Genomic DNA, 15666 nt, shown 5'->3' with positions numbered 1-15666 from the left:
TGTTACATGATTGTTACAGATATCAGAATGACTGACCAGTGTCATCAGCTGAGTTAAAAAGCTCCTCAGTTCACTGAGGAATTTATGTGTTCAGACAAAACAACCATTGCTTTGTTAACATTTCAGTCAATTGTTGATAATTACTTATCAAAAGCTTCCACCATTTCTCATTAGCAAAATAGCATTAAGGAAGTAAATGAAATGTTGGTAACAGCTCTTGCATTCTAGTATATTCTGAAGTTAAACCAAAATACAAATAATTCTTTGCAATACCACTCCAGATCTTACACAGATTAGTAATGTGTGTGTGATATGAGGGAATGTATGTGTGCTTAATATACATAGTAAATATAATATAGGTGAAATTTAGCAAAACTAAGTCTTTTAAGTAGCTGTTATATAATTCAAAAGTATAAAGCACTTTATCAGCTCTCGTTGTACTAACTTTAATAGTGATGTTCCATAATATTTCAATAGTTCATTCTAAAGCAAAACACTAATATCTTTGAAGGGCCTGAGATATCTGAGAAAATCATGCCTCCAAAAAAACCACCCACTAAAGTTGTTCCCCGAAAAGAGCCACCAGCTAAAGGTATTTCATTGACAAAAAGTTACTTACCTAATTGTACATACAGTAGCACCTTGGTTGTTTTACAAGTTTGCATTCTCCTTGATGTTTTTCTTCTGTGTTTTGTGTTTTAGTAATTTTTAAAGCAAACTAATATCTTTAGAGTGGGTGAGGGTCCAAAGGAAATTCTACCAAAAGAGAAAGTCACTGTTGTCATAACTAAAATATCCAAAGCAAATGTTTCTATTAACCAAATAGTGAACCCACATTTCCTTCTTTGGTAGTGCTTGATTATATATTCACTAATGTGCTTATTGATAAATTCACGTTTTGCTGTTATAATTTTAATAACCTAGTAAGTATAAATACATAGTAAGTATGTTTTTAATGCCCCTGCTTTGTTCATTTTTGTAAACCTCTTGAATTTCACAACAGAAATAAAAAACAATGTCTAATGATCTAATGACTAATATATACTTACATCTTTAAAATCAGTAAAGTATTTAAGAACATTATCACCAAAAAGAAAGTACCAATTGCTCCACCAAAACAAGCAGAAATAGTATCAGCTCAAGATGTCTTATTCATTTTTCTTAAGTTCTAACATGGGAAACTCCCCTGGACTTATTGTATTTCTTATCAAAATTTAATTCTCATTAAATATGGTAATGTATTTGATAAAGTGATGTCTGTACTTCATATTGTTGTGTTCTGTGTTTACATTTCTCTTATGCTCTGCTTGTTAAAAATCTCTGTGAATGTTTAAAAGTAAAAGAAAGTATTACTACTATCTTTAAAGTACCTGAAGCACCCAAGAAAACTGTGGTAGAAGAAAAAGTACATGTTCCTGAAGAGCCCAAATTTCCACCAGCTAAAGGTACCTGCCTTTGCCACTTCACCACTAATATAAAAGCCTCTTTTATTCACATTATGTATAGAGAAGAGAGAGCGCTCATTCCCCCCTCAATGCCACAACATTACTAATTGGTATAAACTTCAATTTATGTTCTATAACATGTCTTCCTTCTGGGAACAAAGGCTAGCCTAAAAGTTTATTGTTTGTGTTGATCCTCTTCCTAAACAATAATTAATTTAACAATATTGACCCGTCAACTTTTTTTTCAAAAATAATTTATTTTGAAAGCTATTGTCAAGTGGCTCTGGAAATAAATAAGCCTGTTCCAAATTACAAGTCACAATGATGCTATACCCAAAGGGCAGAGTGTTTCCACTATGACAAATCAATAACTCAGTCACAAGACCATCTAGAGAGATGCATTGACTGAGTGTTTAGTTGACTTCTTTTGGAATTTTTGGCATTCTCCCTGTTAGATGCCCCATTTTGGGCTTGATATTTTATACCCAATTATGACATTTTTAAAAATAAAACAATCAAATATCTTTAAAGCACCCGAACTACCCAAGAAAATTGTTCCAGAAGAAAAGGTTCATGAAGCTATTCCTAAAAAGCCTGAAATGACACCAGCTAAAGGTATATACCGATACTAATCACAACATGAAGTAACTCTTTGTTTAGTTATTCATGGTTTAAAGTGAATGTGTGTGAGGTTAAATCTGTGTATTTTGTTTCTTTATAGTGTTAGTATTGTACATTGTCATACATAACAATTAATATACTAATATCTTTAAAGTTCCTGAGGTGCCTAAGACAAGCATTCTGGAAGAAAAATCACCTATAGTTCTTTCTGAAGACACAACGATGTTCAGTGAGTGTAGAATAATTGGTGGTTCGCTTTGGTTTCATTTGTGTTTGTCTTCATAGCTTTTAAAAAGTAAATACACTAATATATTGTAAAAACACGCCAAAAATACTTGGCTAAAATTAAATAATTTGAATGGCTATTAGCCTCAAAGTGATTTCCTCGCCAATTTAAATAATAAATAGTTCTATACTTATAACATTACCTGAGTTTAGAAAAGTCATTTGTCTTGTTGTATTTGTTGTCCTGTCTTAGTACGTAATCTGTTATGTGTACAAATGTCTTCTGCTTTGAAATAATTTATTTTCCCAGACTATGAAATAACTAACTTCATCATAATATTTTAATTGAATTATATAGAATCAAAATGCTCCACTATTATTATTTTTTTACTCTTCAAAACAATTTCTGGAAACATTTGGCAATACTGCTTAAATGGCCATAGATTTACACAGCCATCAGAACCCCAAAGGAATCTCAAGCCATTTTTTAAGTTGACTTTCCGCAAAATTATAATTAAATAATTTTAGGAGTAAAATAAAATAATAATATTATCTTAGTAATAAAATATTCTGAATAGAATACTATTCAATAATCTAAGCAGTAAACTGCCAGTAGTCAAGATATTCTTTTTTTTTTTTTTTTTTTTTAGTCAAGATATTCTTCCATTTATTTTAATCTAAAAAATTTCCTGTTTAAATCCAATTTTTGGTCACCCTATAATTCTAGGTTGGGATAAAAGTATATGCTGACTCTCCTCTTTGAATACCCTTTCTACAACTGAATTTGGTTATTTATCATCCAGTCTTCCTTTCTAAAAGCTGGAGGAATCTTTATTTCCTTAATTTGCCTTATTTTTAAAATATTTAATGATTTTCATTTTTTTAAATTTTAACTCCTAAATGAATTAATTCACATTAATATTAAACTATGAAACCATAAACTAGATGTTGTTTAAAAAATAGATAACTAGGTTCTTGGAAAAATAAAAAGGCATACATATATTTTCAATAGGTCAAAAATGGAAGAATTCTTGATGTGCAACTCAACATTGACCCTGTTCTTTATGAAAAAATCCATAAACACTAAAAGCAATAGGAAAATTTTACCAGTAAATGTCTACAGGAAAAGTAGAAAAATTATATAGTTCCTTGCCAGTGAATTCCTCAATTTAATCATTATAAATAAATGCTGAAACTTATATCATAAAATTGGAAATGAGGCTTTTTCATAGCTAGTGTGTATTTTCACTAATTGTTGTCTAAGTGCTACTGCTAATTTGAGTAATGATTGCGTATTGTTTTTCTTAATACCGTTCTTCATCCACTTTGAAATGACCCTAATTGTATAAATACTAATATCTTTAAAGTTTATGAAGAATCTGAAGAATCAACCCTAGAAGAAAAAATGCTTGTGACGCATCCTCAAAAGACAAAAACCAAACTAGCAAAAGGTATATAATACTAATGACCCAGTCTAAAGAATATTTACTTATGGCTCATTTTAAAAGCTTAATATTTACTTCACCACTTATAAATATAACTATACTTATATCTTTTAAGTGCCTGAACTACCCAAGAAAATTGTTCCAGAGGATAAAATATATGTGACTATTCCTAAAAAGAGAGAAACACCAGCAACTAAAGGTATATTTCAGCAACATCATACTTGGATGAATATCTTTGGCTTCAAGACTCAAAAACTGCATGTTGTGTAATTCATTGTTTTTGAAAATTCTAAGAATAATTCTACTAATATCTTTAAAGAACCTGCTTCAACCAGGGAAGTTTTCCCAGAGGTAGAGTTGCCTGAGGCTGTTCCCAAAATTTCAGAGTATCTTCCAACTGAAGGGATAACTCTTAGTTATGAGAATCTAAATAAGAAAATTCTTCTTCGGTCTACAAAATAGTTTTAGTGTTTTGTGTAGATTCTTACAGCCTCCAATAATAAAATACTAACATCTTTAGAGCACCTAGTATACCCAAGATGAGGAGCTATGGTGCGCCCCACCAAGAAGTCCCACTCATTCGATGTACAAAGATAAACTATTAGAACAAAAATTAAATTTGAATTTAAAGTTACAATCTCTGCTAATATACCTTTCGTCATGTCTTTGTTTTTTCTCAACTAAAACCTACTAATATCTTTAAAGAGATAGAAATCTGTGAAGAAGGTGTTCCAGAAAGGCCAGCTTCTGCTGCTAGAAGGAAGGCACTATCACCAAAAGGTACAAGCCAGAAGAAAGTTGACTTTCTTATCTCACAATTATAGTTATACTAAACACATGTAAAAATACTAATATCTTGAGAGCTCCAGACACTGCCAAGGAAGTCATTTCAGAGAAGTGAATCCCCCAAAGCAGATGTTTGATTGGGTGTATACATGTGGCCATGAGTCATTTAAGAGAAAACAGAAGGGGAATCTTTAACTTATATAAATGGGAGATGGTTGGACTACAAAGTTTGTCTTTGAGGCCTTCAGGGAAAATATGTATACATATAATGAGCAAATGTAACCCAGATAGATTCTTCAGTAGGAAACAGCCATTACTATGTCCATAAAAAAATAAAAATCAGAATAGCTAGAAAAAAACTCTACATGAGATCACTTACAACATTTATGTCCTCAAAATTAAATTGAATTGGCTCAACATACCTGCTTTAATGCAGAAATCAGTGTCATCAAATGACAGAGTGTTTGGCTGATTACTGTAAGTCAGTAATTCAACTCCCCATGGGGTTGAAATTCCAGAATATAATATAACTGCTTGTTGGAATTACTTTTCTATTAAGATAAACTTACTACCAAAAACAAGCATATAAGTTTGAAGTAACTTATTTCCCATAAAACTTAAATATTATAGAAATATTTTCATAAAGCCATTACTTAAAGAAAAATATTAAATTTAATGTGGAGCTGTTCTACCTGTTATATCATCTCTATCTGAGAGTCTTCTAAAAATCAAAGCAGTTAAAACCAAAACAGGTTGAAGTTGTAGTTCTGCCCTGAATACTTAGTAGCTCCTCTCATTGTCTTTTATTTTTAAAGAGTCCTGTACTTTTTTATTTTGAATATTTTAGGTAAATCAAAAGATGAGATATTTTAAGCATCCAAAATAACAATTTCCATAATTTTAAGACTATTTAAACACTTTGACATGGTTTTCTAAGTCTAGAATCATTGGGTCATTCTCCTCTCAACTATACTTCAAAAACAAACATCTTTTTAAAGTGCTTAAGGTAAGGCTACAAAATGAAGCCAATTCAGATAAAAAAGGAGGTGGTCTGCTCTCCTCGAATTAATAGCTAAAAGTAGATTGTTAATTAATTTTTAAAAATCTACTTTTTCACTTGAAGCTAATTTTCCATGATCTAATTTTCTATACATCTTACCATTCCAAGAAATAAAATTACTAATACTGATAATGTCTGAGGTGACCAGAAAACAGCTCCTGATAATCAAATATTTAAACTATTGATATTACCAATGATTTGAGGAGCAGGGAGGTCTCCCAGTCTGGGGCATGCCTGTAGATGGAGTTATGATTAAAACTATTCATGACTCTTCATCACTCTGAAGTACAATGAATTAATATCTTTAAAGTACCTGAATCACCTCAAGAAGTTGTCCCTGTAAAGAAAACACCCATGGCTGTTCCCCCTGACATTGAAACACCTTCCACTAAAGGTGTCATTCATTCTATCATTTCTTCCTTCATTGATTTAATAAATGCCTATTATGTGCATGGTGCTAATGAGCTGGAGAAGAATAAGCAAAGCAAATAAGACCTGATTTATTTCCTTAATAATTTATACCTCATCCAATTCTTGAAGGAAGCACCCTTGTAGCCATAAAAATCTCTTCAATTCAGTTAATGTGACTAATGTCTCCACTGATCCCTTAATCTCTAAGTATAATACTAATATCTTCAAAGCACCAGAAGCTATGAAAGAAGTTACTCCTGATATGCAAGTACCTGAGGATGTCCCTAAAGAACCAGAACCTCGGCCTATGAAAGGTATATGTCACTTCTGCACAGATACTGAAGAAGAAATGATCTGTCCTCTGCTCTTAAAATTATGTTTTTCTAATGTTCTCCATAACTCCTAAACATACTAATCTCTTTAAAGCATCCTCACAAAAGAAAGTATTTGTGGTTGTATTTATCAAACAGAAAACCCTCTAAATAAAAGTATTCATTCAACAAATATTTAGTAAGCAGGGTCTACAGTATCATAGAGACTCTGCTGGGTGCCGGGGAAGGGTGAATTCTCTTCTCAAGGATTCTACTAATCCATTAGGCTTCAGTGGTTGGTGGGGCAAGAAGAGAACAGAAGAAAAGAGAAGAGACATCTAGAAAATTGTATTTGCTAACTTATTGTAGTTACTGTTTTTCATTAATCATTTTAACTCTTCAATGTGAAATACTAATATCTTTAAAGTGACTGAAGCTCCTCAAGAAGTTGTTCCTGCAAAGAGAGCTCCTACCAAAAAAAGAGAACCTCCATCAGTTAAAGGTACAAGTTATGCCCTCAAGCTCTAGAAGAAATAGCTCTTATAGTCTTGAAAATATTTGCCTGTTCCTAATAATCTTCATAACACTAAATGTTAAAATACTAATTTCTTAAAGTGCCTGAAGCACCGCAAGAAATTCTCCCTGAAAAGAAAACATATGAGGTTCCTCACAAAAAGCCTGAAGGCCCTCGTGATGAAGGTATATGCTGTTGGACGCTTAAATTTGGGGAAAATCCCTTTTCCTGTATAAATGTGTTTCCTGCTTGTACTAATTCCTGTAACTCCTAAATGTAAAATCATTAATATCTTTAAAGTGCCTGAAGCTCCCAAAGAAGTTGTCCCAGAAGAGAAAGTGCGTCCTCCCAAAAAGCCTGAAGTTGTACTTGCCCAAGGTACATTCAGGACCGGCTTCAAGGTGGGATAGGGAGGGCAATAGAAAGAAAACCTCGCTAGCCTGGAAAGTTCCTTTGCTGTGTAAATGCAATTTCCATCTGCGTGGGTCCTTGTAACTCAAACTTACTAATATCTTCCAAGTGCCTGAAGTTCCCAAAGAGGTTGCCCCTGAAAAGAAAGTGCCTTTGATGCCTCCTAAAAAGCCAGAAGCCCCACCTGTTACAGGTATCTGTTATGGATTTAGGTTTAAGAATCTATAATTTATCTGCTCCTGAAAATTCTTTGTTCCAGTAGTCTCATGATTCCTGATTATAATTTTACTAATATCTTTTAAGTGCCTGAGGCTCCTAAAGAGGTTGTCCCTGAAAAGACAGTGCCTGTGGCGCCTCCTAAAAAGCCAGACATCCCTCCTCTTAAAGGTATTTGTCACTGATCTTAGGCTTAAAAAGACATAACTCTTCTGCTCTTGAAAATATTTTCTTCCAGTGGTCTCATAACTGCTAAACGTAATTTTACTAATATCTTTTAAGTGCCTGAAGCTCCCAAAGAAGTTGTCCTTGAAAAGAAAGTGCCTTTGGCGCCTCCTAAAAAGCCAGAAGTCCCACCAGCTAAAGGTAGCCACCCCCACGTCGCTGTGTTTGGTACTGTCCATTTGTCTGTACTCTGTCTAATCATCAAAATACTAATATCTTTAAAGTACCCGAGGTGCCAAAGGCAGCTGTCCTAGTAAAGAAGGTGCCTGAAGCTGTTCCTCCCAAACTGGAAGGTCCTCCCCCTGAAGGTAATGCCAAAGCTATATATACCAGAAAGAAAAATAACTATTTTTGCTAGGAAATTGTATATACAAATCCCATTACATAAAGGTGATATAATTCTAAGGGAAAAGAAATCAGAACTTGCCCAAAGTATCTCGGTGTATGTTTACATATTATAGTCATCAATTATTTTCACTTTTTCTAAACACAAATAATGTCTTTTAAGTGCCTGAAGTGCCGCCCCCGCGGAAGGAAGCCGTCCCTGAGAAGAAAGTGCCCGTGGCTCCTCCCAAAGAGCCAGAAGCTCCACCTGCTAAAGGTATTTATCCTTCTGCATTGTGGGTCACCTTCTCCTGGGGCTGGGTCTGAGGGCATGTCGAGACGTGTCCTCGGGTCTCACAAATTGTATTGCATGAGTAAAACTGTTGCCAATGCCGCCTCTGTTCATAGTTTCTAACTAAAACATACTAATATCTTCAAAGTTCCTGAAGCTCCGAAAGAAGTTGTACCTGAAAAGAAAGTGTCTGTGACTGTGCCCAAAAAACCAGAAGCCCCACCAGCTAAAGGTATTTATTCCCACTGCTCTGTTAAGAGGAAAAGATAGTCTTATACTCTTCATAATTATTACAGTATATGCCTTCACTATTCACGAATTCTAAAAATACTAATATCTTTCAAGTGCCTGAAGCTCCCCAAGAAGTGGTCCCAGTAAAGAAAGTTCCCAAGGCACCACCCAAAAAACCAGAAGCTCCACCTGTCGTAGGTATGTGTTAGCCCTGACCTCATTCTGCCAGAGAACTCTCTCTCCTGCTGTTGAAAACAGTTTTAGTCCATTGCTCTTTATTAACTTATGTGTAAAACTACTAATATCTTTCAAGTGCCTGAAGTTCCTCAAGAAGTTGTCCCAGAGAAGAAAGTTCCCAAAGCACCACCCAAAAAACCAGAAGCCCCACCGGTTTCAGGTATCTTTCACCCTGTCATTATTCTACAGAAAGAAAAAAAAAGTCTTTGCTCTTGGAAATATTTTTAGTCCATTGATCTCATTAACCTAGGTGTAAAACTACTAATACATTTTAAGTGCCTGAAGTTCCTCAAAAAATTGTCCCTGAAAAGAAAGCACTAGGGGAGCATCTAATTTGCCTGAAGCCCCACCTGTTCCAAGTTCTTCTTATCACTCACCTTAGACTTAAAAAGCTATAACTCTTCCAATCTTGAAAATATTTTATATCAGTAGTCTCATAACTAATAAATGTAATTTTACTAATATCTTTTAAGTGCCTGAGGCTCCCGAAGAAGTTGTCCTCGAAAAGAAAGTGCCTGTGGCGCCTCCTAAAAAGCCAGAGGTCCCACCTGTTACAGGTATTTGTCATGGACCTTAGGATTCTTTCACTCTTAAAAGTCTTCTGTCACAATGGTCTTCATGACTCCTAAATGTAATTTTACTAATATCTTTTAAGTGCCTGAGGTTCCCGAAGAAGTTGTCCCTGAAAAGAAAGTGCCTTTGGTGCCTTCTAAAAAGCCCGAAGCCCCGCGTGTTACAGGTATCTGTCACGGATCTTAAGTTCAAGAAGATATAATACATCTCTCCTGAAAACACTTTGCTTTGGTGTTCTTCATAATTCCCGATTGTAATTTTACTAATATCTCTTAAGCGCCTGAGGCTCCCAAAGAAGTTGTCCCTGAAAAGAAAGTGCCTGTGGTGCCACCTAAAAAGCCAGAAGTCCCACCTGTTACAGGTACTTGTCATGGACCTTAGGACTCTTTTGCTCTTAAAAGTCTTTTGTTCTGGTGGTCTTCATAACTCCTAAATGTAATTTTACTAATATCTTTTAAGTGCCTGAGGCTCCCAAAGAGGTTGTCCTTGAAAAGAAAGTGCCTTTGGCGCCTCCTAAAAAGCCAGACATCCCTCCTCTTAAAGGTATTTGTCACTGATCTTAGGCTTAAAAAGACATAACTCTTCTGCTCTTGAAAATATTTTCTTCCAGTGGTCTCATAACTGCTAAACGTAATTTTACTAATATCTTTTAAGTGCCTGAAGCTCCCAAAGAAGTTGTCCTTGAAAAGAAAGTGCCTTTGGCGCCTCCTAAAAAGCCAGAAGTCCCACCAGCTAAAGGTAGCCACCCCCACGTCGCTGTGTTTGGTACTGTCCATTTGTCTGTACTCTGTCTAATCATCAAAATACTAATATCTTTAAAGTACCCGAGGTGCCAAAGGCAGCTGTCCTAGTAAAGAAGGTGCCTGAAGCTGTTCCTCCCAAACTGGAAGGTCCTCCCCCTGAAGGTAATAATGAAACTATCCAAACTAGTGTTTTTAAAAAGAAAAACTCTCTTCTTCGTGTCATAGACATCTTTTTGCATGATATTTCATATACTTCAATCAATTCTTGTGTTTAAATGAGCTTGTGTCTTTAAAGTGCTTGAGGAGCCTGAAGAGATTGTCTCTGAAGAGCCTCCAGATGAAGCTGTGGAAGAGCCAGAGCCCGCGGCTCCTCCCAAAGGTACAGGGCCGGCTGCTAGGCCGCCTCAGCCAGTACTGCACCCCTCTCGCTCACTCACAGTCTCTCATTCTAACGCAGACCTTCTAAACTCTTTAGTGACCGCGCCACCTAAGAAACCTCTCCCAGAAAAGAAACCACCTGCTGTCATTGTCAAAAAACCTGAACCACCAACCATGAAAGGTATATTTCACTGCCACTAACTTCTTACAGAAAACTGTCTTTAATATGTTATGCTTTACTGCTCTACATACTTTATTGAAACTATGAGCTGAAAACTACTAATATCTTTTGAAGTGCCCAAAGCGCCTAAGGAAGTTGTTCCTGAAAAGAAAGCACCTCCAGTGGTTCTCAAGAAACCAGAAGTCCCACCTGCCAAAGGTACATATAGTAGTCCACCATCTGGTAGAGGTGGACACAGCCTCCAACTCTTAAAAAATGTTTTGCTCTGTGTAAATGTGGTAAGTGTTTACTAGTCATTCTTCATAATGTTAAAATACTAATATCTTTAAAGTGCCTGAAGTTCCAAAAGAAGTTCCAGAAAAGAAAGTAGCTGTTCCTAAAAAGCCAGAAGTCCCACCAGCTAAAGGTAGATGTCACTAATGAGATTCCACAGAAAGTACTCAATCTTGGTCTCAAAAGTCACTTATTATAGGAAACCTTTTTGTTTGTCAAACCTCTTATATTCACAAGCCAGGTATTCTGGATGTTTAGGGTTTAAATTTTTTAAATAACATCATTGATTTAAAAAAAAAAAAAACTAATGTATCTACTATTTTGCGCATTGGAAGAGTTCAGTAATGTGGTTTTGTTAATATTTATAGGTCACATTTTCCTTACTTCTGTGTAGTTCCAAGAACAAATCATTGACCTTATTGTGAATTTTGTTCTTGGATCTCTCCCTGTGTTATTTGAAGTAGATGTGAACTAGACGTGGTATAAATTTCATGTCCTTTCAACTACCCATAAGTAAAACTAACTAATATCTTTAAAGTGCCAGAAGTTCCAAAGAAACCTGTCTTGGAAGAGAAACCAGCCATTCCTGTTCCCAAGAAAGTGGAGTCTCCTCCTCCAGAAGGTACATGTAAGACCATAAATGAGCTTGCCACTTATGCTATTTCAAATCCAAAACTTGTTTCTTTTTCTTTCTAATTTAGTATCTTTGTCCACTTTCTATTCTTTAATTATTCATCTTACTTCGCCTTTCTTAATTAGCTCCAATCTTGAATCTATATTTTGAGTTAACAGTCAGCAGCATCTATGTAGGGCATTGTAACCTGTATTAAACAAAGCTCTCTAAAGTTCACAGGACAAGAGAAATAATCACTATGGAAGAGATTAAACACCAAAAGGCTTTCCAAGCATTCAAATCAATAGAAACAGTGAAAGTAAGATAGATTTTATCCTAACAAATAAGAGAAGATATTCATTGGAACAAGAAAAGAAATCAAGATTACTATTTATGGTGTTCAGTGTTTTGTTTATTTTAGAACATCATTTCACACGTTGAATTAAAATTAACTATATCTTTAAAGTATATGAAGAACCCAAGGAAATTGCTCCTGAAGAGGAAGTACCCGTGCCTGCTGTGGAAGAGGAGGAGCCAGAAGTCCCACCACCAGCAGGTACAAGGCATAATCCACTGTATGGGAAAATACATCACTTAATTTTTATATCATTATATATCTTCTTTAAGATAAAACATCCATCTTCAATCTCCTTATGGAATTTGACTTCATTGGCAAGAACAAAAGTTTACACATAAAACTTTGGTCCTGCAGAATTTTACACTATGCATAAAGAAATATGGGTATTTGAACTTTTTAATTATAATCATCTGACTCTAAAAGAAATTCCTATCTTTCAAGTGCCTGAAGAGCCCAAGAAGATTGTTCCAGAGAAGAAAGTTCCTATCATCAAAAAACCAGAAGCTCCACCTCCTAAAGGTACTTATAATAAAATAAATCAATATTTACTTCATTTTTGTGTGGTGTCTAAAATTTGACAGTTTCCTTATTCAGTGTTGTGTTGTATTATGTCTCTAACTCTTACCAATACATTACAGTGTTGAAAAGACTTGTAAAATTAATGTGTATATATTGCATCTTGCAATGTGTATTATTAAATGCTACTAATATCTTTAAAGTACCTCAGATGGCAAAGAAAGTTGTTCCACCGAAGAAAGTCCCAACTGTTAAGAAGCCAGAAACACCAGAAGCTAAAGGTATTCATGTCATCATTAACATCATAATTTTTTAATACAGCATTCTGATATCTTAAAGTGGAACCCAATAACTTGTCCTCATTATTGCATAACTAGGGACAAAAATATCCTTATTTGGTTTTCATTAATTTAATGCTACTCCATTAATTATAGATTCTTTATTCTTAACACGTTTAAATGTTTGTAAATACTCTTTTTAAAATCAAACTAATATCTTCAAAGTGCCTGAGGTGCCCAAGAAACTCGTTCCAGTAAAGAAAGAACCTGTGCCTGTTACCAAAAAACCAGCAGTTTCTCCAGAAAAAGGTACCTAGTTGAAGAAAAATATATATTTCTATAAACACTGAGCATTTTAATAATGGTCCTTAGGGGGAAAATACCATAGTATATGTTTAGGAAAAACCGCATTTCACATTAAAATAAGGAAAGTAATGAAAGCAAAGAGAGAAAATGAGATAGACAAGGAGGAGAAAAAAAATGAATGAGGAATGAGATTCAGTTGCACCATGACAAGGGTTAAATGTGAGAGAAAATGATCTCTCACTCAATGTGTAGAGCAGCTCAATTCAGCATATTTTGTTGAGTTTCTTCCATTAACAAGACACTATTAGAAAAGATAAGATCTGATCCTGTCTTCAAGCAACTTAAATCTGATGAGAATAAAGTACAACACACCCCAATACAAGACAGGGAGTGAGCATACCTACAAAATGAGTATAAATGGCTATAGAACTACAGGGCAAAGGATCAATTTCAGGCAGGGACATCAGGGAAAGCTGTGTGAAAAAGTATTTAAAATGTTAACTTTCGATGAATTTTTACATGTAGCAATTGGGGAAAGGGTATTCTAGGCAAAGAGACTGTTATATCAAAAGGCACTGAGGTAGAATAGGAAGTTCAAGGACTATGAAATAAGCATGTATAATTTGAGTATGTATTGGTTGAAAGATAAAGGTAGATATGAAGATAAGGGTCATACCATATTTCAGAGTTCTTTGAAGGTCAGCATAAGGTATATATTTTATTTTGTAAGCAATAAGAAGCTTCAAAACTTTTGAAGCAGATGTATAAATTAATAAGAGTTGGGCTTCAGAAAGGTAACTGGCATCAAGCTATTGGAAGATGGTGATAATAGTAAACAGCCATTGCAGTTATTTAAAGTCACTAAGAGTTGGACAAGATCAGTGGTGGAAGAAATGGAAAAGGGAGATTGAATTTAAGAGAGATGAAAATTGAGTTAGTATCTCTTTTCAAAACAATTAAGGGAATGGAGCCCAAGATGAATATAAAGGTTAAAGAAAGATGGCCATGAGGATGGTTCATTAGGTCCATTAATTTATGATATTACAAATAAGATAGTGAATATTTTTTTTCACTTTTCAAGTATGGAGCTTAGGAAAAAGATCAGGTCTAGAGATGTACATCTGGAAGTCATCCACATGAAAGTATGGGTTAAGAATTCTGGAGTAATTGTTCATAGAATGTCGAGCCGGCTTTTAAAAGCATCAAAGACAAGCGGAGAACACCTACATTTGAGTACACAGAAGCAAATAAAGAAGGCTGAGAAGACTTATTTATAAAATTAGGGTGTCCAGCCGGGTACCATACTCCAAAACTATTTTCCCTATGAAGTCTTGTAAGATGAAATTCTTCCCCCTATATTCTTTGCCTACTCTTCAAAGAACCTTGAAAATTCTTTTAAATTCTTAATAGTAAACAAAATCACTATCTTTAAAGTGCCTGAAGTGCCCAAGGAAGTCATCCCAGAAAAGAAAGTGTTCGTTCCTCTCCCTGAAGAGCCAGAAGCTCCACCTGTCCAAGGTACATGGCTTCTCTATAAATCTTGGAAAGATGACAATTGACTTCATTATCTTGCTTTGCTTGTAGATGGGTCTTTATGTATTTATCTGTCTGTCTTAAGTAGTGAAGTTATTGATGTTTTGGAGTCATTTGAAGAATGTTTACAGAGTATAACAAAGTTGATATGTTGCAACTTAGCAGTTGCAGTATTAAATTTTAAATGCAATCTAAAATAGAATACTGTGTTTTTTAAGTCGAAGAGTCTCCTGAAGAAGTCATATATGAAGAAAAAGCATCCATAACAATTGGTAGAAAAGTGACTCCTCCTATTGAAGGTATATATATACATATATATATATATATATACACATATATAATTTTTTTAATCTCTTAAAAACTGTTAGAAATACAAAAGCATTTATAGGGTAAAATTCCTTCTTGACAGTCTATACAAAAGCACTCCAACACATTTCATTTTTCAAATAGTTATATTTCTTTCAAAGTAGAAATTGAGTATTCTTGGTGGTAATTATAAATTCCAAAAGATACAGTTTACTGAGGCAAAACTAGAAGAATTAATTGCATTGGCTCCTCATATGTTAACCCAATATCAAATTTGAAGTCACCTCATTTGCCGTCAATATACATTGAAAACAGATGAATAGAAAGTTCAAGTATAAGAAAATAGAACTCTTGTCTTTTTTCCATATAAGTTAATTTATATTTTCACCTTTGGAACCGTAATCTTTACAACTATGTGAAATTTGTATGGGTCTTTGTGAAGAACTTTACATTATAATCTCACATCCCTTGTCAACATTCTTTAAAGAACGTGAAATTGAAAAGTATATTGAGCCTGAAGAACCTGAACCTGAACCACAGCCAGAAGAAATACCAGTTCAAGGTATTCGATTAATTGGACTTAAATCTTCATCATCATATCTTCCTCTTTACATAAATATATATATATATTATGTTCTACTTGAATAGTAGGTCTGTGTATCTGTATGTAAGACTTACTGTTTTAAATGTGCATCTGATTCTTAGGGCTCCACGTAATTTGTACCATTTGTCTTATGTCGATGTGGCTTACATGGATGCTTCCTTGTTGTTTTTGTTAATGCCTTTGCTATATTTCTCTTCATTGGTGTGCCATGTTGATAATTTTATGTTTTATGTTGGACACTGTTTTATGT

The 15666-nt window shown here is 34.5% G+C and overlaps 1 protein-coding gene across 3 annotated transcripts in view; it reads left to right on the top strand.

Annotated features, from left to right (window-relative positions):
* Positions 1-15666, top strand: part of TTN (titin) — a 269733-nt gene that overhangs the window by 132911 nt on the left and 121156 nt on the right. For 2 of the 3 annotated variants that reach the window (XM_090281173.1, XM_090281165.1), the window contains exon 83: positions 8179-8271. In XM_090281173.1, coding sequence (XP_090137299.1) covers positions 8179-8271 — 93 coding nt within the window. Of the gene's footprint in view, positions 1-511; positions 593-1367; positions 1446-7338; positions 7423-7532; positions 7617-7894; positions 7979-8178; positions 8272-9604; positions 9689-9981; positions 10066-10148; positions 10233-10365; positions 10450-10545; positions 10630-10743; positions 10828-10960; positions 11036-11440; positions 11525-11981; positions 12072-12314; positions 12393-15666 lie in introns of all 3 variants that reach the window. The other variant, XM_090281190.1, reaches the window with a different exon arrangement.

This window comes from Furipterus horrens, unplaced genomic scaffold (genome assembly GCF_987537825.1).
Source record: "Furipterus horrens unplaced genomic scaffold, mFurHor1.1.pri manual_scaffold_1, whole genome shotgun sequence".
Lineage (NCBI taxonomy): Eukaryota > Metazoa > Chordata > Mammalia > Chiroptera > Furipteridae > Furipterus > Furipterus horrens.
Note: the sequence above shows the minus strand (reverse complement) of the source record. Positions and strands in the feature narration are given on the sequence as shown.